The sequence below is a fragment of the Tyto alba genome, unplaced genomic scaffold (assembly GCF_018691265.1).
Source record: "Tyto alba isolate M040663 unplaced genomic scaffold, T.alba_DEE_v4.0 Super-Scaffold_38, whole genome shotgun sequence".
NCBI lineage: Eukaryota > Metazoa > Chordata > Aves > Strigiformes > Tytonidae > Tyto > Tyto alba.
In genome coordinates this window covers 10,489,877-10,513,039 of record NW_024881313.1, presented here as the reverse complement: position 1 = coordinate 10,513,039, position 23,163 = coordinate 10,489,877, and the positions used below count along the sequence as shown (strand labels likewise).

General features: G+C 34.8%; 1 protein-coding gene across 6 annotated transcripts in view; it reads right to left on the bottom strand.

The window, feature by feature from the left end:
* Positions 1-23,163, bottom strand: part of DGKB (diacylglycerol kinase beta) — a 397,600-nt gene that overhangs the window by 65,719 nt on the left and 308,718 nt on the right. For all 6 annotated transcript variants that reach the window (XM_032991591.2, XM_042802008.1, XM_042802011.1 and 3 more), the window contains 2 exons: positions 18,400-18,490; positions 12,565-12,760 (listed from right to left, as the gene is read on the bottom strand). In XM_032991591.2, the coding sequence (XP_032847482.1) occupies positions 12,565-12,760; positions 18,400-18,490 (287 nt within the window). The remainder of the gene's footprint in view (positions 1-12,564; positions 12,761-18,399; positions 18,491-23,163) is intronic.

Below are 23,163 nucleotides of genomic sequence, written 5' to 3'. Positions count from 1 at the left end.
AAATCTGTACCTACTTGGATTTTATAATTAAGTATATACCTCTGCTTTACTGCTATTTTTTTTATGTTCAATTTCAAGGACTTCCGATGGTAATAAAAAACCCTCCCACTGACACATATGAAAGATAAGCAGCGTATTTGTAACCCTGTTGCCTGGAAATAGTAGGTCCAGAAATAGTTGGCACTAAACTTTAAATAACATTATAGAACTCTTTCAACCTTTCTACTCTCACTGCGTAAATGTGAAAGTATTGTAAATCTTGTTGACAGTTATTGCCATATCTATTGGCACACAGTCAGCAGCAGTTTGAAAAGTGTTGTGCAGAATAGCTAGTGCCCATTACCTGTCTCCCTATATTTTCTTACAATTTATTTTCACCCCAGCAGGCAGCACCTCACAATGCCATTAATTTGTTGGGCAGCTCATACTTTCCAATACAACCTACTTTACAACGTGCTCTTATAAACAACCTGGTGGTTTACTGGCAATGCTTAACAGTGTCAGAAGGAAGACTAAGATTTAAAGGCAGCAGGTAAAAATGGAGCAGGTCACAGAGATGACATGGTCCAACTGAACAGCCCCTCTTTTAATTTGACTTATCATCAGCACAAGTGCACAAAATCACCAGACTTACACTTGGTCTTTGTAAATATGTGATTGAAATAACACTGCTACCAAACACTGCTATTTGTTGGTGTGGTTGGACACATGCTTTTGCTACACAGTATTCTGTTAATAGCATATTTGCTAGCAGATCATGGGTGCTTATATGAAGAAAACAAATGGAAAATGAGGAAAAAAAAATCTTTAAATTGATGATAATGGCAAGTATGAAAAAAACCCCAACAAACAAACTCTCTCCTTGCAGAGTAATTAGGCACTAGTAGAATACTTGCATGATTCCAATATATATTTATAGTTACACATATTTGAACACTTTGGTTAACACAAGTCTTTGCAGACTGAGGAAGAAAAAAACACAACAGAACAAATTCAGCTTTTTTAATACAACAGACTGAGCCTGACATTTTTGTTTTAATATATGCTTCTTTTTCTGCATCTCTCTTTCTGTCTCATACACAAACACTATTTTTCTCCTCTAAATTCCACTTTTACCTCTAGTGAGTAATGCAAATGCATATACACCCAACCTGTGGTCTTACTGGGTTCTTCATATCACCAATATTTGTAGAATATTTTACTTTTTTATTAGTAATACTAATGTGTACATTAACTAAAGCTGTCTCCTGTTGTTACTCAAAATTAATTTGCTATCAATCCAACACCTCTTGCAAACACTCAAGGAACCTGACATTTTCTACTAACAAGTAATAGAAAACTAGAATGGATCAGAGGGTATGATTATGTGTTACAGCAGCCAAAAATGCTCTGATAGGCTATTCTATTTTTATTTCTATATCTTTAATCTTAAGATTCAGGCACCTGGGGCAGGGTTAAATGAGCAAACAATCTGAGTAATATGCTATCAGACATTCCTAGGGAATATTTGTCTGCCATTAAACAAATTGAATATTGCAGAATGGTTATTGCAGCTTTTTGTACAAAGGTCACAATATGAAAACATATGTTTGGCATCAGAAAATATTACTGTAAATCTAAACCATATATGCACATATCAAGTCATATTTAGGTTTTGAGGAGGGGGATTGGCAATCACTCACAAGTCACATGTAAAGAGAGCACTGAAAGGGTTAAAACTGTCTCAGTCTGAAATTCACCCAATCTTTCTACATAATTTTTATCATTTTCCATGTGCTTGCAATGTTTGCTAATAACAGGCCAATTCCTTAACTCACACAGGAATATAAATTACAATAATCATATGCATTCCTTTCCCCAAGAAAGGAAACACCTGTTGTAGGTAGTTAATTGCTGACTTTTTGTAAGCTTTTGGAAGAAAAGCAACATTTACTAATAATTTATATCTGAAAAACTTCAGAGGCAGAGAAACACATGAATTATAAAACTGGTATGCAATTCAAAAACTATGTTGAGACAGTAACAGATGTTTTCACTTTGTTAATTAAAGAAAAACTCTGTATCAAAGAACCATAATAGGATATGGTTATTTTATAACTAAGCTGTGGCTAGTTTCTGTTCTCAGATGGGTTTAACACTTCTGCAATAACTGTTACTCATGCCATATAGCAGTAGAAAATAAAAATTAAGTCCTACAAAAATATAAGAATGTATGCTTCTGTGAAAAGTAAAAGAAAAATAAATATATGTACAATGTAGAAGATATCGCCAACAAAAATTTTTAAAATTTATTCACTTGTTTGTCATTAAATTCTTGCTGAAGCAGAGGAAAAGGCATATATTTATGTGATTACAAAACCCAAAATGTCAGTAAAACATAACTGGTTTTAAATATACACACAAACACAAACACTTTTTTTTTTTTTTTTATCTGAAGCTTGTTATTTTTTTCTCATCCACATTTCAATATATAGAAAATGTGAAATTCTGCCCTAAGCTATGGTATTTTATTATTGTTTCATATAAATCTGATAATTTTAGTAGAATTATCCCAAAAAGGAGTTTTATCATGTGCTAATGCTCTTGCACAAATATCCACATTTGATGCATGGCAAAATAAATCTTAAATAACAACTATTCATCTGCTATATTAGCAAACCCCGAGTTCTAGACTGAACACACTATGCTGGATGAGCTGCTGAAACATAGAGCAAAGTTATAGTCAGAGCAAATACCAACATGGGGGAAAGATTCAAGGAAAAAGTTCAGGAAAGGCAAACTTTAGCTTCTGTCATGTACAGGAGAGCCAGTTATTATAGAGTTTTACATCCTGCAAAGTGTATTTTCAAGTGAAAGTCATCTCTTTACACAAATAAATACCAGCAAAGATGTTGCATTCAGTACTAGAAATGGAAAAACTAAACCCCCAAAAAACAAGAAAAAACCTGGGCAAGCAGGTCATTTTTGCTACAATGAAAAATGGTACCTGCTACTAATTCTGCAGTGAGTAAGGAAAAAAAAAAAAAAATCTTTGGAAATTCCATTCACATCCTTTATCGTTTACTACATCTTAACTAATGGCTGTCATACATGAGTAAGTACTCATTTACCTGGGTTAGTAAGGTGGAAGAGGCACGAAGGACTCCCAGCAAAGCAGAATTAAGCACTGTTAAAGAGGGGGTACGGTGGAACAGATCACATCAGCCTTCTGCAGACACCTGTGTTGAGGTATGCCATAGCACCTGCACAAGGTGTACATAAGGGCACATCCCCTGTTCCAGGTCAGACAGACCTTGACTAAACTTACTGGGAATGCTGTAGAGGAGCCTGAGCTGCTCTAAGGAGCTGGCTGAATACAAGAAGTTTAGCCACATGAGCAAGGTGATGTTTTCACCATTTAGCAGACAAAGCCAGTCCCAGCAGAATATTGCATTAATGTTGCTGGCACAGAACTTGGCTTGATTACATGCTACATTGTAGGTGTACCCTAGAACAATACTTCTTGCTTGCTACTTAACATGCCATCCCTCCCACCATCACCTTGTTCTCCATACAAACCAATTTACTGGTGCTTTTTTTATACAATAGCTAGAGTGAATTTCACCTACTGCATTTAATGTCATAGGAATTATACGTGTAAATCCCTGTACTTAGAGATAAGATAGTCCTTTATGCCATTTTAATCAATCTTTGTCATGGGTATGTTACTTAATAGCTCTGTCTTCCTATAGAAAATGAGCAACTTAAGGGAAATGAAACTTTTCAAAGATACATTTTCCTTCTGGCAGTCTGTGAAATACACCGTAATTATCTTCTTTCGATGAATAACGTTTGAAAGAAAATGAACATTCTGTGCACCAAAAGGTATAATACAATGACAATCTCAAGTGCCTTGTAAATAAAAGGAAATTGTTTTTCTACTATGATCTATATTGCACAGAAACATACATACCTGCTTTATATATATAAAATCAAATCAGACTCTCAAGCCATTTTTCAAGGTCCTACTACTTCCTAATAACAATAAAATCAGTATTTCACAAATACAAAGAATTGTATTTATATTTCTAAAAGATTCAAACTGTGTTATGAATTATGGACTCCGTTCCCCAGGCTGATAGGCCTACTTGTATGAGTAGGGCTCTTGCTGAACATAACACCTCTTAAAGGTAAGAGAGGAAAAGATAATGGTATCTAGAGGGGAATAGTGCACAACAAAGCTTTTCTACTATGTGTGTAGGAAAGACAGGAAAAGTTTTTTTTAATAGCATAATCAAATCATGACAGTCCAGTCCACATTCTCTTATCAGGAAATCTGGACTATCTTTAACGGCTTAGTAAAATCAATATTTGCATGCAGATCTGACAAACTAGTGGGTGCAAAGCACAGTTTAACTAAATGATTAGGACAAAGTGCCATTTACCCCTTCTTGACATCTGAATCTGTTCCTGTAAATATGTGCATGCAGCAAAAATAAGGAGTCAAGGCCATATAATCCTCAGTAGATAATGTGGGACAAAGGCATTCGAATACCAACCAGACAGCCAAAATTCAAGTCCACCCATGATGTTTATTTCTTACTTCCTTCCTGCCCCTCTCCCCGCCCCCCCCCCCCCCCCCCCCCCCCCCAATCACTGCCTCCACAGAGATAAGGTACTGTTGATTAGTGGTAACACATCACAGTATGGAGCCTTCTGTTCTACAATTTCTAGAAGAACCACCAAAACCTGGTAACTATTATATCAGTAGAAGCAACTTCTGCTTTATGCAGGTCCTGGATTTTCAGGAACAAGTGCTTCCACAGGGACAAACTGGCAACGCTTCCTTGCCCTGGTTGAATATGCAACCTCAGCAAAAACAGAGGTCAACACCTCGCATGCTGATGAGCTACATCCTGCAGCTGCACTTAGTGAGACAGCAGCCCCCACTGCCTACTGAGTTCTTGTGTGAGATGTGGAGCAAATTGCCCGGTGAGGTGGTCAGTTACTGCTGTTGAGCAGATAGAACAGGTAATGCACAATGGCCAAGTGCTGGGACACAAATGCACATGAAGGAAATGAGATATTCAGCATGTCATTCAGATGTTTAAAAGGTAACAAAATAATGCAGTCCAAACTAAAGATGGGGCAGTATTTAACACCACTGAATGCTACCTTATTTCCCAATACTGCCTATATTGCAATCCCCTGAACAGGTGTTCCCCTGCTCAAGTCCCCAGCACTTGAAAGCTATACTCCAGGCAGGGTTTGTGCATACTGGAAAGACAGATCTACCATGGTCCTTTCTTCTCAGTAGATAAGTGACTACAGTGCTCATGAGAGACGTGGGACTCATCAGCACCAGACCTGTAGGTGACAGCACGGTTCAGTTCAGCAAGACTTATCTGGCAGAGTGGTGCCCATTTTGCATTCCTGCTCCAAGGTCTGTTCAAGTATTTGATGAACTGTTGTCACACACAGCACCTACAGAAATTCATTTCACCATGTAGTCAGCTGGAAGCGTCTAACCCGGCCTATTACTTAGGCTTCACTTAAAATCAATGCAGGAATTCACCTCCAGTGAGCATTCTGTTCTGCCTACCTTAGACCCTTAAATTTGAGCACTGGATAAACACTTCTTTTGCAGTGATGCCAACTACTGACTAGAGAGTTGATTTTTAGACACCGAAGTTCATGTCACCCTATCTTTAACAGGCCTCACAAGGATTTTATTTACTTTAAACAACACACACTTACATAATTCTAACAAGAAATTCCACAAAAAAATATGTGAAGTTTAGGTTAAAGCTTCAATTTCTGCTTTAAGATGTTCAGAATAGCTATGGTGCATACTTAGACAGGAAAAAAATAGTGTTTGAATAAATTTAGGAACTTTTTCTAATGTTTAAACTTTGAAGAAATATCTGGATTAGAAGGGTTAACTTTGCTATTTATTTAGGGGATTTCTCTGCCTTCCTCCTTTCAATCAAATACATAAAGTGCCAAAACCCATGAAAAATGCTATTGCTTTCAGAGCAATTAAGCAAAATTTAGGAAAGAAATTAAAATCTCATACAAGGATAATTCTGTGTTATTTTTCAAGCAAAGAAATTCAGGTATATAACTAAATAAAGTGGATTTGTGAATGAAATGGTCAAATTGAAATAATAATGGGCTTTTCTGAACTTCACACACTTAATGTTTTGACGTATATAATCAATGATTAGTCATATTTAAATAGGCAGACAAGCACACATATGGATCCTCCTCCCTTTTTATGGGAACTGAGATACACTATCTGCCATAACTCTTTTAAATTTAACTTATTTTACTGTTTTTTAAGAAAACTTGTTTTCTTACTTTATCTGATCTGTGTGATGGACAAGTTGCAGGTCTTCTTGGGTTGCTTTCATCAGGAAAAAACACCAATGTTAGATTTTCATTCTTCCCTTCATACTTCCTTACTATTAGAGACAAAAGATCTTTCTCCTTAAATGTAGGAAGACTTGAACAGAAGGCAGTCTCTTTGCTTATCTAACATTTTTATAGTCATATTTTGGCTGAGAAGGCTGTCTTTCTCTTCACTTTTTATACAAAATGCATCAATAGATTTTGTAATATGGTGTTTGTTGATTCCTCTTTTCTCAGGTTCACTGTTTTTTTCCTATTATTTCCCATAGAAATATAAATGCCTATGTATATTACCCAGTAAGGTATTTATAACATATATGTCCTGCTTGTATCTTTGTTTTGGACAGAGATACCTCAGTTTGTGTAGACAGTTCCTGAGAAAGGACCATAAATGTTTTGCAAGCTGTCCCAAATGTGAGAAGGTATTTATACATCCCTGCTATCTATTCTAGTGAGTTTGAACTTATGTGTAATTATTATTTCTTCTGATGTTTAACTGATTTAGTCACTGTTTTCCATTAGTTAGACATATTTTTGCTTCCTTGAATTCTGAATACAAAATGTATTACTTCAAGTTCTTAAACAGATATTGTGATTAACTTAACTTAATTTACCTTCTTTCTTTCTTTTTCTAAAGTAACACAAATAACCTACAGCACTGATTACTAAAATTGGTAGAACTTGATTATATCACTATTTGCTTTCAACAAACTATATATGTATGTACACAAAAATACCAAGTTAGGATTGTCAAGGCAGCAATTCAATGATTTTTCTTAGATACTCTATCTAAACAACACTGTTTCTATAAGTTGAATGTCTTAACACAGATCAGCTATGAAATAGCTACAGTTATTTTTCTCTGTGTTAATGTGTTAATGTCTATGTTGCCCAAAACTCTCTAAACAAGAAACAAAATACAATTACCTTATCTAGACATTACATTATCCATAGCATTTAATAAAAATAGTATTGTAGAAAGTTCATTATACATGCCTTGTTCCATGTCATAACTAACCTAAAAGTCTACTAATACCGAACATATACAGTATATATACTATATACACTGAATATGCACAGTGTATGTAGAACAGAGATCCTAACTTTTTCAACTTATGAAATTAATTAATATTTAGAAATCTCAAAATTCATAATGTGTCAAAATTTTAAATTTAGAGAATTATAAACAGCAAGAAGAAGTCACCTGGCCAGAGGATAGTTTATGAAAGACCTTCATAAATTAAATTAGTCTGCTAGCCCACAAAGTTTATAAGTTGTTTAGAGAACTCTTGTCAGGAATCCCCTGGTTATAGGGAAGCTTGGGATAAGGTTCTCCCCCTCCCTTGTAGAGTGGAATTTAACATTTAATAAGAAAGGATTTTCTCCTCTCTTACTACGTATAGATATTTTGAAGTGTTTTAAGGCCTTCACAGTCTCTGCATGTCACCTGCTTTTAACTATAGTGAACTGTCTTTATACACATTATTCTATTTCCAAAACTTCAGCATTTCCATTCAGAAAGTCATAACGCAGTTATTAACAGAGATTTCCACATGGAGTTATTGAATCACATTGGTAAGCTTGGTTTATGCCTAGGTGCTGTGACATGAATGCACATCACCTTGAATCAGTCTAGTAGTTGGGCATGTTGCTGAGTAATAGCTCACTGTAGCTCTTAACAAGATGCACAGATCAACTTGGTAAGTACTTGGTTAAGCATCAATGTGCCTGGTGATGTATAAAATAAGCAGGAAGAAAGTACCGCACTGAAATATTTACAGCCTAAAGGACTCACCCATTAATAATTCATATTGTCTTCAGGAATGAGTCCATTGAGGTGACTGGTACTACTTGTGCAAAAACAAGTTATGTATATGTTTGCAATAAAGTCTTAAAAGACTTTAAACTTTAAAAGAGATTCCATTTCAGGACAAGGCTCTAACAACTTCAGCAATGAAAGCAAATCAAAGCATAACAACATCCACCCCAAAGGAATCTTACTCCACTCAACAAAAACTTTACTAGAGAGATTTTCCAAATAATTATTTCCTTTTTGTCACAAAAGGTTTGAAAATTTTATTCACTATCTCTGTGAGGAAGAAAATGTTGCTGTTTAACACTTAGCAAAAGTGGCATATATATTTCATGTAAGATATGTTGTCATGATTCAACTTACATTTTGGATGTAATTTTCAAACAACGAGTAGCTCAGCTATTTACATTTATGTTTCTCAACTCATACTTCAGTTTCTATGCATTATGTTCATCTTTTTAAAGCAGTGATTTTTGGCATTTATCAGTATCTGTGTATAACCAAACAAAAATCCTGTCCAAATAATGTTCAAGGATAGTTCACAGTTACATCTAAAATCTGTACCTAGAAAAAAATTGATTGTGGATAGATATATCACAGAAATGTACATACTAGAAGACTTTAAAACAAAACAACAAATGGAAACACTGCAAGTGTCAGATTCATAAAGTCAAAATACTAAGTAAATCACCTACTCTCACAAACTGTCACATATATCTGTAGTTATATTTTTTCCTAATGCACTGATTTTGTGCAATAGAAATGATAATGATAAATTAGAAATTGAAATAAAATTAACTTAGGAAAAAAAAAAAACAACCCATATTTTTACCCTAATAACATTTGTTGAAAGGCCCTCTATACTTCTGCACAGGAACCAAAATGAAAACTGTAGTATTTTTTTCCATTAACAAAGATTAAGATAATATTTAGTACATTACAGATAAAGTTTTCTTTCCACTAAGTTATAAGTTAATCAGACAAATATTAATTGTCAGTTGACAAATTAAATTCAGTTATGAGTTAGAAGTGATACACACATAGACATACCTATATGCTATCAGCGATAATTTTTGTTCTTTAGCGTACTTGCACAGCTCCTAATGAGATAAGCAGGAAATGTGTTTAAATAATGCACATTTTAAATTGCTACATTTCAATATATTGTTTTTCAGACTACGTGCACATAATCAGATTTTTTTCCAAGCAGATATCCATTTGATTACTTGAAGTCCAAATTGTGGTCTGGCTATTGAGTATGCAGAGGTGTATAATGAGAAGGGCAAGGAAAATACAGCCTTTTTGCATCAATGGATGGCAACAGTAAATATGGGAAAGAAAAGAGAGGAGTAGGCTCAGATGAATATACATTCTCTGAATCATACAGATACGTAAGAAAGAAGAAAGATTTGGCAAAACTTTGACCCTTTTTACTGCAGTGATGATCATATTACATTTACATGGCTTATGTTAGGTAATAGACACAAGAGCAGGAGGAGGACAGCAGCAGGTCCTCACGGAAGTTTCTTCTTCTTTGGAAGTTTGTAAAGTGCTGGGGCTGTTCTGAGAAGAGTAATGCAACATCTCTCAGGGACAACAAACTATCTGGAGTAAGGAGACAGCTTTCACTAGTCCATGCAAGTACCACATTTAAGGGCTCAGACTTTGAGTACTAAACTTCAATTCATGTAATTATTGTCAAGTTATAAAACCATAAAGCAGAGACAAGAATACAGACTGATATGCAGTTTTTGAAAAAATACAGTTGCACTGCAATTGAGAAAGACTAAAACTAAATGTGCATGACACTCAGAAGTTCCATATAAGATTTTAAAAAACAAAACAAAACAAAATCACACAAAACCCAACACCAAAAGCTGATATATATATATATATCATGAAAACACAAAGATGTTTTATTACTGTCTCCTAAAAAGTGGCGCATTTAGGTATCAAGTGGTCAGATGCTTTATTTGGACATAAAATCAACTGAAAGGATATTTATTCAAAATAAGTAACTAAACAAACAAGTTAACTATCAGGTATGTATTTATCATAGTTTGCAATACAGCAATACCTATTTCTGCATCAGGCATTAACATTTTCTAAAATGTTTTCTCTGAACTGTAAGGTGCAGTCCAAATGTGACTAAGAAAATGACCAGCTAGACAATATCAGTCTCTCGGATTTGCTTATACAAAGCTAGTGAAGGAATCATTGTGCTTTAGAAGTGACAGGCAGTCAGCTATTTCCACAGTGGGTAGATTTATATTTATCAAAACTATTTGAGAAGCCTAGACATAAAACTGATTGAATTCCATTATTCAGTAATAATCTTGAATACTGAGATGAAAAAGCACACTCTAACCTGAGAAGCTATCTTAGCTAGCAGAATTAAGCGACTTTTCCTTGCAGTATAAAATAGGAGTGGATCCATGGAGCAAATCAGCTGATTCTCAGATGTTCATATCACATTCATTTTGCAGTGTTACTTGGAGTTGTTTTAACCTGGTTCCATGGACTGAACACGCACTTGCGGTCAGAGCATGTGCCCCCAATCCCCCCACTGTTTGAAGACTGCTCAGTGTTGTCAACTGGAATGCAATAAACTTGGACAACTCAGAAATCCAAGAAATATACTCCTTCTAAGCACTAAAATGCTACTGTAGATGCAACCAATAATATTGTCCATGGGCTCAGTGATGAGATAGAGGTGCTCTAGCTTATGATTTCGAGAAGACAATCTCTGCTTTGAAATTGCCTTTTGGTTGAAAGTACTTCCATTCACAGTGCATATAAAGTGATCAGAAACTAAGTCATGAGACTAATTTTTCTGAAGGTGCTTAATGTCTGCATTATGAACACTCTGACAGATAATGTAGGATCTTCTGTTCAGTCTTTAATATTTTTATTATTATTTTATTTTCTCCTGTCCAGGAAAATGGAAATGGAGTGTAGCAATGCCCTTCTAGTACACCAAAAATAACCAATAGTTTGAAATCAGTGTTATGTATGTAACAAATACATACATAACTTCAATAATTAAAGAGGTTATAACATTTTTTCACTACTATCAAAAGGGCAAAATATCCTGTTTCCCTATGCTCAGAAGCAACACAAAAAGGAAAATTTTTCTGAGTGCATTATCCAATAGCCTGCCTCCATCTCTCAAACATCAGGAGATAATACAGAAATTGTAGCATACACAGAAGCTTAGCAGCTGATAAGACTTCAGCTGACAGTGTATTGGTAAGTTACTTTGAGATACTGAGAAAATATGTCAAATTGCTAAAACACGCAGAAATTTTGAGTCCTAGTACCTATTGCAACCTCCAGACCACAGAAAACTACTTTGTTCCAAAAACTTTTCCATCCAGATAAATTGGATGGATTAAAACTACAATACTTATTAAGATGTAACTAGTGACTTAAAAATTACTGCTGATGAAATGTGAAAAAACAGGATACGCAAGATTAGTAAAACTATCACAATAACCTCAAACAGTTAAGTCCTGATCTTTATTCAGTCTGAATAAGGAGAAGAAGCAGGAAGATACTCTGAAGCAAAAGATACTCTCTTCCACAGGATAAAAAGATAAAAAACCCCAAAACTTTTCCAAAGTCTGGTCTGTTCATCCCTTGGTGTGAACAGAATATTTCTTAATCACTAGAACTTGTGATACGCAGTGATGTGTTACAATGCATAGTATTAAGATTCTACAAAGTAGAAGAGAGATTACTATTTACTGTAGGTTTTGTCAAGCATTAATAATAAATGTTATGGAGTAAATATGCCTAATCACCAGGAAAGTATAAGAGCCCTGAAAGGATGGAACACGCCCATGCAAGCAAGCTACAGCGTATGCATTCAAGAACTACATACGGCATCACAGCATAGTAACATAAAATGTGTAGACAGCTTGCTCTTGTTGATCCAAAGTAATTTACCACAGCCTCTGGCCAAAGTTTGTTAGAAACAGGGCATGTTTATCCCCAGAGTTTATGCACACTGACATTAAGAAGCATTATAAATGCTCAGTAAGCATTTTCTGCCCTCAGAAACTCCAGGTGCTTGTAGACTGAATATCACAGTAGCAAACAGTGCCACATGGTGTGCTTAGTCTGCTTAACAGGTAACATCCAAGGCAGTTTTGCAAGTATATAGACTGTAATTGTCAGCACATCTTTGTTTATGTGTTTGCTTCAGTGCTTCCCATCAGAAAAGCTAAATGCAAAAAAAAAAAAAAAGAAATAGCTAAGAACTGTCTATTCTTTTTCTTGACAAGAGGCAATACACAGGCAATTATACAACTGAGTTGATTGTATGGAGCCAGATAGCCTATATTAATCTGTAAGCTTACCTTGGCACACAAACTTCAATTCCTTGGCATCTGTGACAGTGGTTCTTTTATCTGACCTCTTCTTTTCTGTCCGGCGGTGGCTACGTCTTTTCTTTGTCTCTCCCCAAAGATTTGATCCACCATGCATGCTTGGGATGTTCAGAATGGCAATTCCTTCCAGAGAAATATTGATTAAGTCTAGCTGAATTCCATCACACTGATTAGCAAAGAGAAAAAGGAAAAAAAAAAAAAAAAAAAAAAAAAAGAGCAAGAGAGAAAGCAATAAAAGAGAAAGAAAAATCACAGTGTTCAGAATGTTCTACCTCTCAGATATTTTTCTTCAACAATTCATCATTCTTAACACTGTTAGTGGTTTATTCAATGTTTACACATAAAATACATACTTATATTGGGAAAGGAGGTGAGAAATAGGAACTGATCCTCATTCAGAAGGCAAAATATGATTCTTATTCAGCTCTTGACTGCTTGAGTGTGGGAACATTTGGTAGAGTCTTGTTGTTATCCAATACCAATTCACTGACCCCAGTGAAATATATTTGTAGCTTCACTACAGCTATTAGCAGAAAAACATTTATACTACAAAAATTTCAACAGCAACAACTGGAGGGCTTTTGTTCTCCATTCCAGCTAAATTGTCTGTCTTGTGATTTTGCAATGATACTTGTCATCGTAACACCTGAGTCCCTTCCATGTGAAATTGAATATAAATGTCCCTGCATACAGAGCATATGGTCTAAGCAGGCCTGAGAGCACAGAACACCACACAGACAGTTTCAATCCAAAAGCACAACTGGGGTTAGAGTAGGGCTATGCTTGACTAATAACTCCTACTGGGAGGTAAGATTAGTAAAAGTGGGTACAGCAAAATGCTGATGCAGTTACAGCATTTCTTATCCCAGAAGCTCCATCAGTCGGTTCTCTGAAATATACATCACTGCCAAAGGAAAACATAGGATATGGAGCTAAAGAAGAGGTATTAGTGCTCTAAAGCCTTCCAAGACTTACTGAGCACACAGAAAAAATCTTACTCTGTGGGATAGTCTCTTCAGTGATGCTTCCTACAGCAAAACTGGACACTGAATCGTTTTATAGATATACATTCCTTTGCTAAATCTGTCTTTAAATTCTATCTTATAACTGAATCACAATTTTCACTCCAGGAGAATGGTTCAGGGACCTTAACTTATCAGCCTATTCAGTGACAAACTGCAGCATCTTCTCAGCTGACAGAAGCCTACACTTGTAAACACCATTCACCTGAGACACATTGGATGAGATGAACTTAGCTTTCACTGACTGTAATTTACTCTGGCCAAGTCTTCCTCCCTACCCACATTGTTTTAGGATGAGGGGAAGCTCCTAACCCATATAAAACATAGCAAAATACCAAAGAACCTCCACAGAAGAAAAAAAGACACAGATTCAGATTACTACAGTTGAACCTGCAGGTGGAAGGCAAAGCATCCAGTTCTATTTATTCATTACTTCATCACTGGTTCATCACTGAAGCAGCCCAAGTTCTCAGGATTCACATACTTGTACCTTGGCCAGAGGTAGATTAGCTTAATTCCTCACAACATAGCTAGAGCACATAGCTATCCTGGCAAGTCACACACTCCCTACGGTGTAAAGCAGCATATTTTTAAAACATTAGATCCTACTCCTGAAATGTGCTGCAAGACAGTAGGGGATCCAGTCATGCATTTAAAACTGTTTAAGGGTCTTACTTTGTAATTCCAATATACAATAATCAGGAAGGAAACTGGAAAAATAATTAAACATGCTTCAGTAATAGTCCACTGACATCTTGCCGCTTGCTGCTCTGAGGGTCACTGGCATTTTTTCATCTCTGCCTAAACCTTTATCACAGCTTTGAAGAAGAAAAGAAAAGTACAACTCAAAAATAACTGTGCATAATTATTTGTTTTCCCTTAAACTTTCTGCAATCACAAAACAGAACTGTATTATAATGCATACTTTTCATCTTCTTAATTCTTCTAAGAAGAATCTAAATCTAGAGAGAGAACAATTTCAACGTTAAGATTTCCATTTCATATTTGCTCTTCAAGAATTAAATTCTAAACCTGTGTATTTTATTCATTTAGAGAAATCTTTAAAGTCAAAAGACATATCAGGAAGTGAGTTGGCAGTTGTGGCAACGACTATAATTAAAAGTCTAATTTTTTAAATCACACTTTTCTTACGAGAAAATAGGCATGGGTCTTCACTGTTATTTGGGAAGCAAATTCATGGTTCCCACCTATATTTTATATGTATTAAATATTAAGATGATTTATTTTACTAAAAATTCTGCTCATGTGTATGCTCACTTACTGCTATACATTCTAGATAAACAGATATTAATTTCATAATTAAAAGTAATCTTGTGTAAATACCCTGCAGGCCTCAATGAATCAAACACATACTGTGTGTCAGGCCTCCCACTGTCTTCAAGTGGAATGTACTGGCTGGATAATTAGATAGTACATATTTTTTAACCTTATTTGCATGCATATTATATCTTTTGCACACTGACAAGCAGCAGTAACAACAAAAGTCAGATTACCACAGGGAATTCCCACAAAGAAGTCTTCATTTCTTATAATTTGCAGCCTAAATTAAAATAATTTGATCTTTGACAAGGATGAAATGTCAAGCAGAAGGGGGTCCTCTACAAGCCACGGCCTGTGGCTTCTGAAATCTGCCTAATTTATGTCAGTCACTTCTTAATACATATTTAAGTATTACACGAGAAAGATGATAAATATGCAATCTGACACCTTTGGTATTTCCCTGCTGTTAATTTATAAAGGTCTGGCGTCCCCCAAACTGACTGGAATTATTTAAATAAAAGAAGAATTGTGAAATAGGATGGCGCAGGGTCTGGCTTCCATTTTCACTCAATATTGAACACAGCAGGTAGTACACTAAGACAATTATTTGACTAGGCCTCAGAATCCCACAGTGACGAGGAACTTTCTGAATTAGTAAAGGAGGATTTCTTTTGTTCATACACAGACAAGAAGTCTGCGCTACAGGTAGCTCTGCATTGTCCTAACACATTCATGTGCTACAACAACAAAATACAGATGTGTTCTGCTCCTTTTCCTTTTTATTATTTTTTTTTTTTAATTTCAAATACTGCAACAATACCGCTAAAAATAAAAGGTTGCTTTTAAAATGTGGAGCATGCCTACCTAGATTAGAAATAAACACTAGTGCTCCTAGTTATTTTTGGCCTGTTTTCCTGGCCTCAGTCCCACTTTGGGCATTATCTTTTACACTTCATTCATTATATCAAATACTTTCAGATCATCTCTAAGATGAGAACATACATATCCATGTGTGAAACCAGCTGAGATTAAGGGTTTGCTGTGTAACCAACTGCAGTAACATGCAAGACTACATGATTTTTTAAACTCCTTTCCCCCACCCATTAATAACAGGTGGTACAGGAGGCTTCCTCTGGTCCCACGAAATTTTCCAGTGTTGCAGGTATGGACCATGCCATCCCCACTTACACTGCATCTATGCCTATACTCATTAAATACCCCTCACACACCTTTATTTTTTTCCTGAAGTGGAAATGGAGTGTAAGTGCTCTAAACTGTAAAATCTTAGGCCTCCTTTACTGGCACGTTATTATTAAAAAAAAAAAAATCCTTAATTTTGCCATGTATTTTTTTTTTTCCTTTTAGAACCTGTGTTTCTCTCCTCAACTTCTTGGATTCCAACTTGGAAATAAAAACACATCTTATTTTGGATAAGAGAATTTAGTGTCCAAATTTTGTTCTGCATCTCACACAGAAAAAAATATACAGAACATAAGAGACAAGAATGTATATCAGGAAAGTCAAGCTTAATTAAGGTAGAAATCAAATATAGCGTTGAACAAACATTTTCCCATAGAATGTTTGATCATTGTCTCCCAGTTCACAGATATGGATCCTTAATCTTCATGGGTTTTGTTCATTCAAAATTTGGATGTGGAGTGCATTTTATTCAGAGTGAAATGTGGTTTTGTACATCAAGCTCTCATTTACAGCAACATCCCCAAGCAAAGGGCAGCAGGCTAAAAAATCAGATGAAACTAGCACTACTCCCAAGTGCTTATAACATTCAAACATAAAACATTAGATACAAGTATGTTGACAAGCATTGTTCATTTAAACGTAATTTACTCATTGTAAATAAATCCATATATAACTACCTCCTAACACTTCTTGTGTAAACGTTTTGGAAACTATTTCACCTATGATTTTTGTTTCTAATTATAGCACTATTGATAATGACCAGAATAGATGAAGTGAATATTAACAAACATGTATCATATACTGGCAATGTAATACTTTATTCATAATAATAATATTATTGATATGAACTGGTAATAATTATAAAACTGGTAGCAGCAGCAGCACAAAACCTGCATGCATACTTGTTTGCTGTGGGACATTAACATTTCATCACACTTTCAATGGTTACAGTTAGATGGTTTAAGATCACACCTTAATATGTATCAAGCTATATAAGATTTTTGCTAGATAGAAATATTTTCTTGGGAAAGCTGGCTCTTTAATTTGTATTTAACTAAAAGGTACATTTAACTTGCAGTATATTCATATTAAATCAAACCATGTAAGAATTTCTTCCAATAATTAGTCACATATTTTTCAAGGCTACATGTACTTAAACCCACATGTGTGAAGCAATATCTTGGAAAGGAAGTGTTTTTTTGTTCAGTTTGTTTTTCCTGGGGTTTTTGTTTGTTTGGTTGTTGTTGTGTTTTTTGTTTTTTATTTTTTTATTATTATTATTATTATTTTTTAATCTAACATGTTTTGAGCATGTTTACGCTTAAAAGAAACATTACAGCATAACAGGCGCGTGTCGCACCATGGGTCTTATAGTTTCAGTCTCAGTATTCTTTGCTACTGTTCCACTACCAGATCCATGGTCCCTTCAGATCATTTCAAACTTTGCCTTTCAGGAGGCTTTGACCAGACTCTCACAGTTTTCACCATACCTCTCTGAGTACCTCATGCTACTATACAAATACTCCATTGAAATGTGCAAGTTTCTCATTTTTATTGGAAAGGAAAAGCACCATAATCCTCCTGATAAGTGATTTCATTATTTAACTTAAAATCTCAGGTTTATACCTTCACTCACTTCACATTTTTCATTTACTTATTTATAAATATCAGCCCCCCAAACAGTTTATGTAATGTAGCCACTTATTTTACCAGCCATCAAAGCAGCAGTTGCACATTATTTTAAATTCCTATTTTGTCTGTAACTACCCTGTGTCTTTTCAGTTAATGTTCAATGTATAATGGAAAGATGACCCCTTGTGCAGAGAGAAAAGCTATTTAATGAAGGGGAATGATTCCAAAAAAATATATATTCTTTAACCTTTATTCAGGAAAGTAAGTACAATTTTAGGGAATTGAGTTTTAAAGGTTATAAAAACTTGGGACCTAGAAATAATAAGATTTTTTTTTTTTTATTTTAATCCTGCAGCAGCTCTCACTCCCTCTGACAGTCTTTCATTTTTCCACCTGACCTAGCCACACTCTCTATTGATTTCTAATGTTATATTTCACCTCTTGACCTCGTCTACTGTATTAAGACTTCACTAATCATCAAACTGAACTTTGTTCCAGTGTGCAGGGCTACACTACAAATAGACACGATAAAAATAATATTTTGGAATATAGGGTCGAAAGGATGTGCACTGCTTTGCCTTGTTGGATTCAGGCACTCTGCACCCTTGCTCCCTGCATTTCAGCCAAACTAGTGACATTTCAAGGATAAAGGCAACAATTAGTTTCTTACTTCTATTTCTACAGATTCATGCAGCTTCTTACAGGTGGCTGAGAAAGTTTCCGAAGTGCCAAATTCAAAATACCAAAATTTGTTCTTCATTCTGAAACAAGAAAAAAAGAAAAGAAAAAAGAAAGATCTTATTCACTATCAATATGTGACAAAAGTGATCATCCTGTCTTCCATTATAAGTAATGGCAAAGGCTTGGGAACATGTGACATCCCATTTGAAATAGATGAGCTCATAATTTTCAAAGCTTAAATGTTGGTGTCAAGTTGTATGATATCCCCTAAAGGGATAACAGAAATGTGTTGAACTGACAGGTTCAAATGTACCTTTGACTTTTCTTTTTCAGTGACTATCAGAATATTTTTTGTCACTTAACCAGTGACATGCCTCAGAAAAATGTATCGATTTTATTCCATGTCTTACATCTACTATACGATATCTGATTCATGGTTAAAATCTCTATTCCACAGAGTACTAGAATGTGCAAGCAAGGCAATCCCATCATGAAGAAGAGCCAAGACAAAAATGCAGCTTGACTTAAGTTAGCCAAAGGTAAAGCTAAATGCTTATTGTTCATAATGACAGATGAGATATTAGAACAAAATAAAAATTCCAGATCTAACAATCTCTAGATATTTTGCAGTAGGAGAGCTATATTACCGGGTAATGAACTCATAAACACATTTTAAATGGGTGATGGGACCCGAATCTTGAAGTTCATTAACCGATTCTACAGAAAAATAAGACTGGATATAATGCTAGTAAATTGTTTAGATTATCATGACAGCAGGCAGAGATTACTCTTCTTCTTAAATACATCAAGACTGCACTTCCGTTTCACCAGATTTATTGCATACTGTTAAATACAATCAGGACACCAGCAGTACCATTTCAAATAAGTATGTTCAGTTTTGTTGAACTCTCATGAGTAATTATTATTCTTCAACAAAACAAGAAGCTAAATGAAAAAAAAAAAAAAAAAAAAAGACACTGAATTAGGATTCGTTATTCACACTTAGGAATCAGATATGAACACAGTTCATCCACTTGTATAAACTGTTCTTTGACACAGACACAGCACAGTGTGCTTGGGACTTGAAAATGACTGAGTTTGCGTAGGCTAGAAGTGAAGAGTGAAATGCAGACATAGATGACTGTCAAACATATTGTCAAAAGTACAAACCCTACCCTTGATACTTATTTCAAATTATACATAAAAGTCTTCTTAGTGGCTCTTAAGGTCACAAAAGCAGAAGGGGCACTACAGTACTGGCCATTCCCAGAAACCTGCTGGCACAAGAGCCAGCAATTCCTGGTGGAGTACGAGGCCTGTAAGGATGTCCAACATGGCACCTTGCAGGGGATGGGGAACAGAAGAATAAAAAGGATGTGACCCACTTCTGATGAAGAAGCTACAGGCATTTCCAAAGGTTTTTGCACAGAAAATCTCAAAATATTTGGAGACAATTTTTGAGAACCTGCTGTAGGATAAATGGCATATTCTCAAAAGAGCTCCACCAGCCAGAAAAGCTCAGACCAGATGCAGGTTCCAGACTCCAAGAGTATGTGAGTGGAAGTGATCTGATGAACCTTCCTTCTATACCTTCAGATTAGTTAGCACACTGACATGCTGACCTGGGATCAACTGCTCTATTTATGCCAATGTATATGAAGAAATATAAAGTCCTTTAATTTCCAAGCAAATGTGAACAATATCCTGAATTCCTGTTGGGTTCCTTTGGAAAATCTGGATGCAGCTATTTCTCTGTTCACTTTCAACACAGGGATGCTGAATAATGAAAATTAAAAAAACCTGATGTTAAGTATTCAGAAAAATACTTTGTCATTTCTTTTGATCCCATTATTGAGTAAGATCAACAAGCCTTTGAATCTTCTCATTTGAGAGCCTTCCCTCTTGCTATTCAGTTATTTTTACCCCAAATGAAGCATTTTTTCTTTTTTTTTTTTTTTTATGGAAAAGTCTGCTTTAAAATATTTTTATTAAATTATTACCACTGTATATAATAAACTCTTTGACTTGCACAAAGATAAATTAGGCAGATATATTTTACAGTTATTCAGAACATATTGTGTCAAATTCATGTATTTTGATTTCAGCAAAACAAAACCCAGCACTGTCAGTGCACTCAAGGTTTACTAGAAAATTTAGATCTATAAAATAAAACTTTGTAGAATTATATGACAGAAGATTAAGTATATTTATCAGGTAGGTTTTAATGTTAGATCTATTTCTTGTAATTTTAATATACCATATAAGATTCTATTAGGTCAAAAAATGGAGTCTTGTGAGCTTGTCCTCCTTTCTCTAGTTGACTGTATCTCTGTTTTTAAGGATAGAAAGACAATCTAATTGATAGTGTTTCCAGGACAAAGATAGATGTATATACAAATAATTTTATCCTTCATTTTCAGAAGGATTTACCAACTCCCTTTACCAGCCAGGAAATAGATTAGATTGCATACTTTTATTCAAATGCACTATAGTTTTTATTGAACAGAGAATTGTATTAGAACTTTTCTTATATATAGAAAAAGAAGTTAAATGTAAAAAAAATCAAGGCAAATGATACTAAAATTTCCATAAGCAAGATCAGTCTTATTATTATAGTAAATATTCTTATTTTTCTAATGATAAAAAACCTCTAAACTAGTATCTTCCACTTACATTCCTCTTTCAAACTGGTGAAGCTTATCGGCTTATCATGACAGCAGCAAATAGTAGAAGAGTCCATTGGAAGATGAATGAACTACTCTCATGGCCGTTCTAATTTCTTTCACATTGTTATAAATAAATTTTAGATTGGTAAATAAATAAATATTTAATAACAATTTTGCAGCATTAAAATTGTAGGAAACTGAATCACAGGCTGCTGTCATGTCTATTGTTTCTCTCCTAGAAGAGCTGATAATTTAGACTTGTGCCAACTTTTAATGAGATGACCAAAATAAAGATGAAGTCTGTTTCAGTAAGAGAAAAGAAAATGCTATACAGCAGCACTTTTCTTTACAGTACTGGTTTTGTTGGAGTAGGAAAGGGAATAGATTATTTTACAGGAAAGTGTTTTTGCATATGCTTCAAAGTGCATAGATAAACTCTTAAACAACTTTGTGTTTGAAATGCAATATAAATAAAACATCAGTCATGATTAAAGCCTGACCTAACTAATCCTGCTATTGGATTACAGTATGTCAAAATATATAGTCTATGGGTGTAGGTACAACAAAACAAAACTGTACTTCAAGAGCCTGAACACTCTTTAGGCTGGTGGTGTTCCACACCCTCAAGTGTTGGTCAATTTTCTCATAAGTGGAACAATCTTCCTAAGCAGGGATGAAACAAATTGGCAAGACAGTATAGGAAGGCTAACACTGCCATTTCTTATAGTGTTTCTGTACTGTGAATAGATGTCAGACTTAGGAACTTGGATATGTTTCCTGGAAAAGTTCAGGCTAATATTTGGTAATCAAGGCAAAATGATCAAAATAGTCTGTGATATGGGTTTGCTCCATTATCAGTTAATCAGAAACCCCCCTACTGCTAAAACTATTTTATATAACCTTTCTGATTAAGCAATTACAAGGCATGTCACTGAAAAATTGTCCTGTATCTAAATATGGAAATAGTAAATACTTTATTCTACACCTGAAGAGCATCTATACTTAAATCACTGCAGTATGCACACTCTATCAGAACGTGCATAACAATAGACCAGCTGTGGGCTGCTAATAAAAGGTCATGACAACAAAACAGGAGTATCTTTAAACTTAAGAAACAAATTCATATTCTGGTGTTAAGGGTCTACAGTTGGGGCAAGATCTTACTGCTACATTTGTAAGTTCATCACACTTTCTACCACATTCTATTTACACTTCTTATATTTACTATTTATTATATTTATTTCCACTTTATTTTAATTATGCAGTGTCAAGCTTCAATAACTTGAGCTAAAAATTTCTACATCAGAAAATTTCTGACTGCAATTTTTATAAAATTTCAGCTGAAATACTTTGACCATTTTTGAAAATGATTGGAGAAAAACACGTATATTTGCTTATATTAAGTGTGTTTGATAACATACACTTTGAACTGTTTTAATACAGCTACACTTTCAGAGCAGAGATTTTAAATTTAGCACAAGGATGGCCTTTCATGAAGAATATGCCTCTGGCCATCTGCATGAAAATACATACAGAATTTAACTATATTATGATCATTTAGAAATACACTATTGGAAAGAATTTTCAATATTCTCATATGGCAGAGAAAGACCAAATTTTAGTTTGTAGTGCTGTCATCTTTTATCCTCTAACCTATAGAAAGTATAGAGATTTTTACCCATGAAACTACTAGAATTCTCAATTTTTCAAAGGTAAATTCCTTTAAAAGTCCACTGCCAGGAAGCAACCTCTACCACAAATCTATGCAAGAATGTCTGCTCATGGGCAAGCAGCACTTGATTTCCTGCATAAACTATACTGTTCCCCAAAATATAATCCCTAAACACTGCTTTCTGAATTTTTTTTTTTAAACCTATTCCAATTATGTTGCAGAAGTACTGTTTGTTTGTCAGTGAGTGACAAGACTGTACAAAATTTAATGAATTAAAAAAAAATGCATGGGGAAAAGAAAACAAAGTGTGAAAGAAGCCATATACAGTGGATGCTTATCATCTCATTCATCACATTTCTGGAAGGTGCTCAGAGCCACAGATTCAGGGCAAGTATTTAAAAGGAATAGGTCTCTC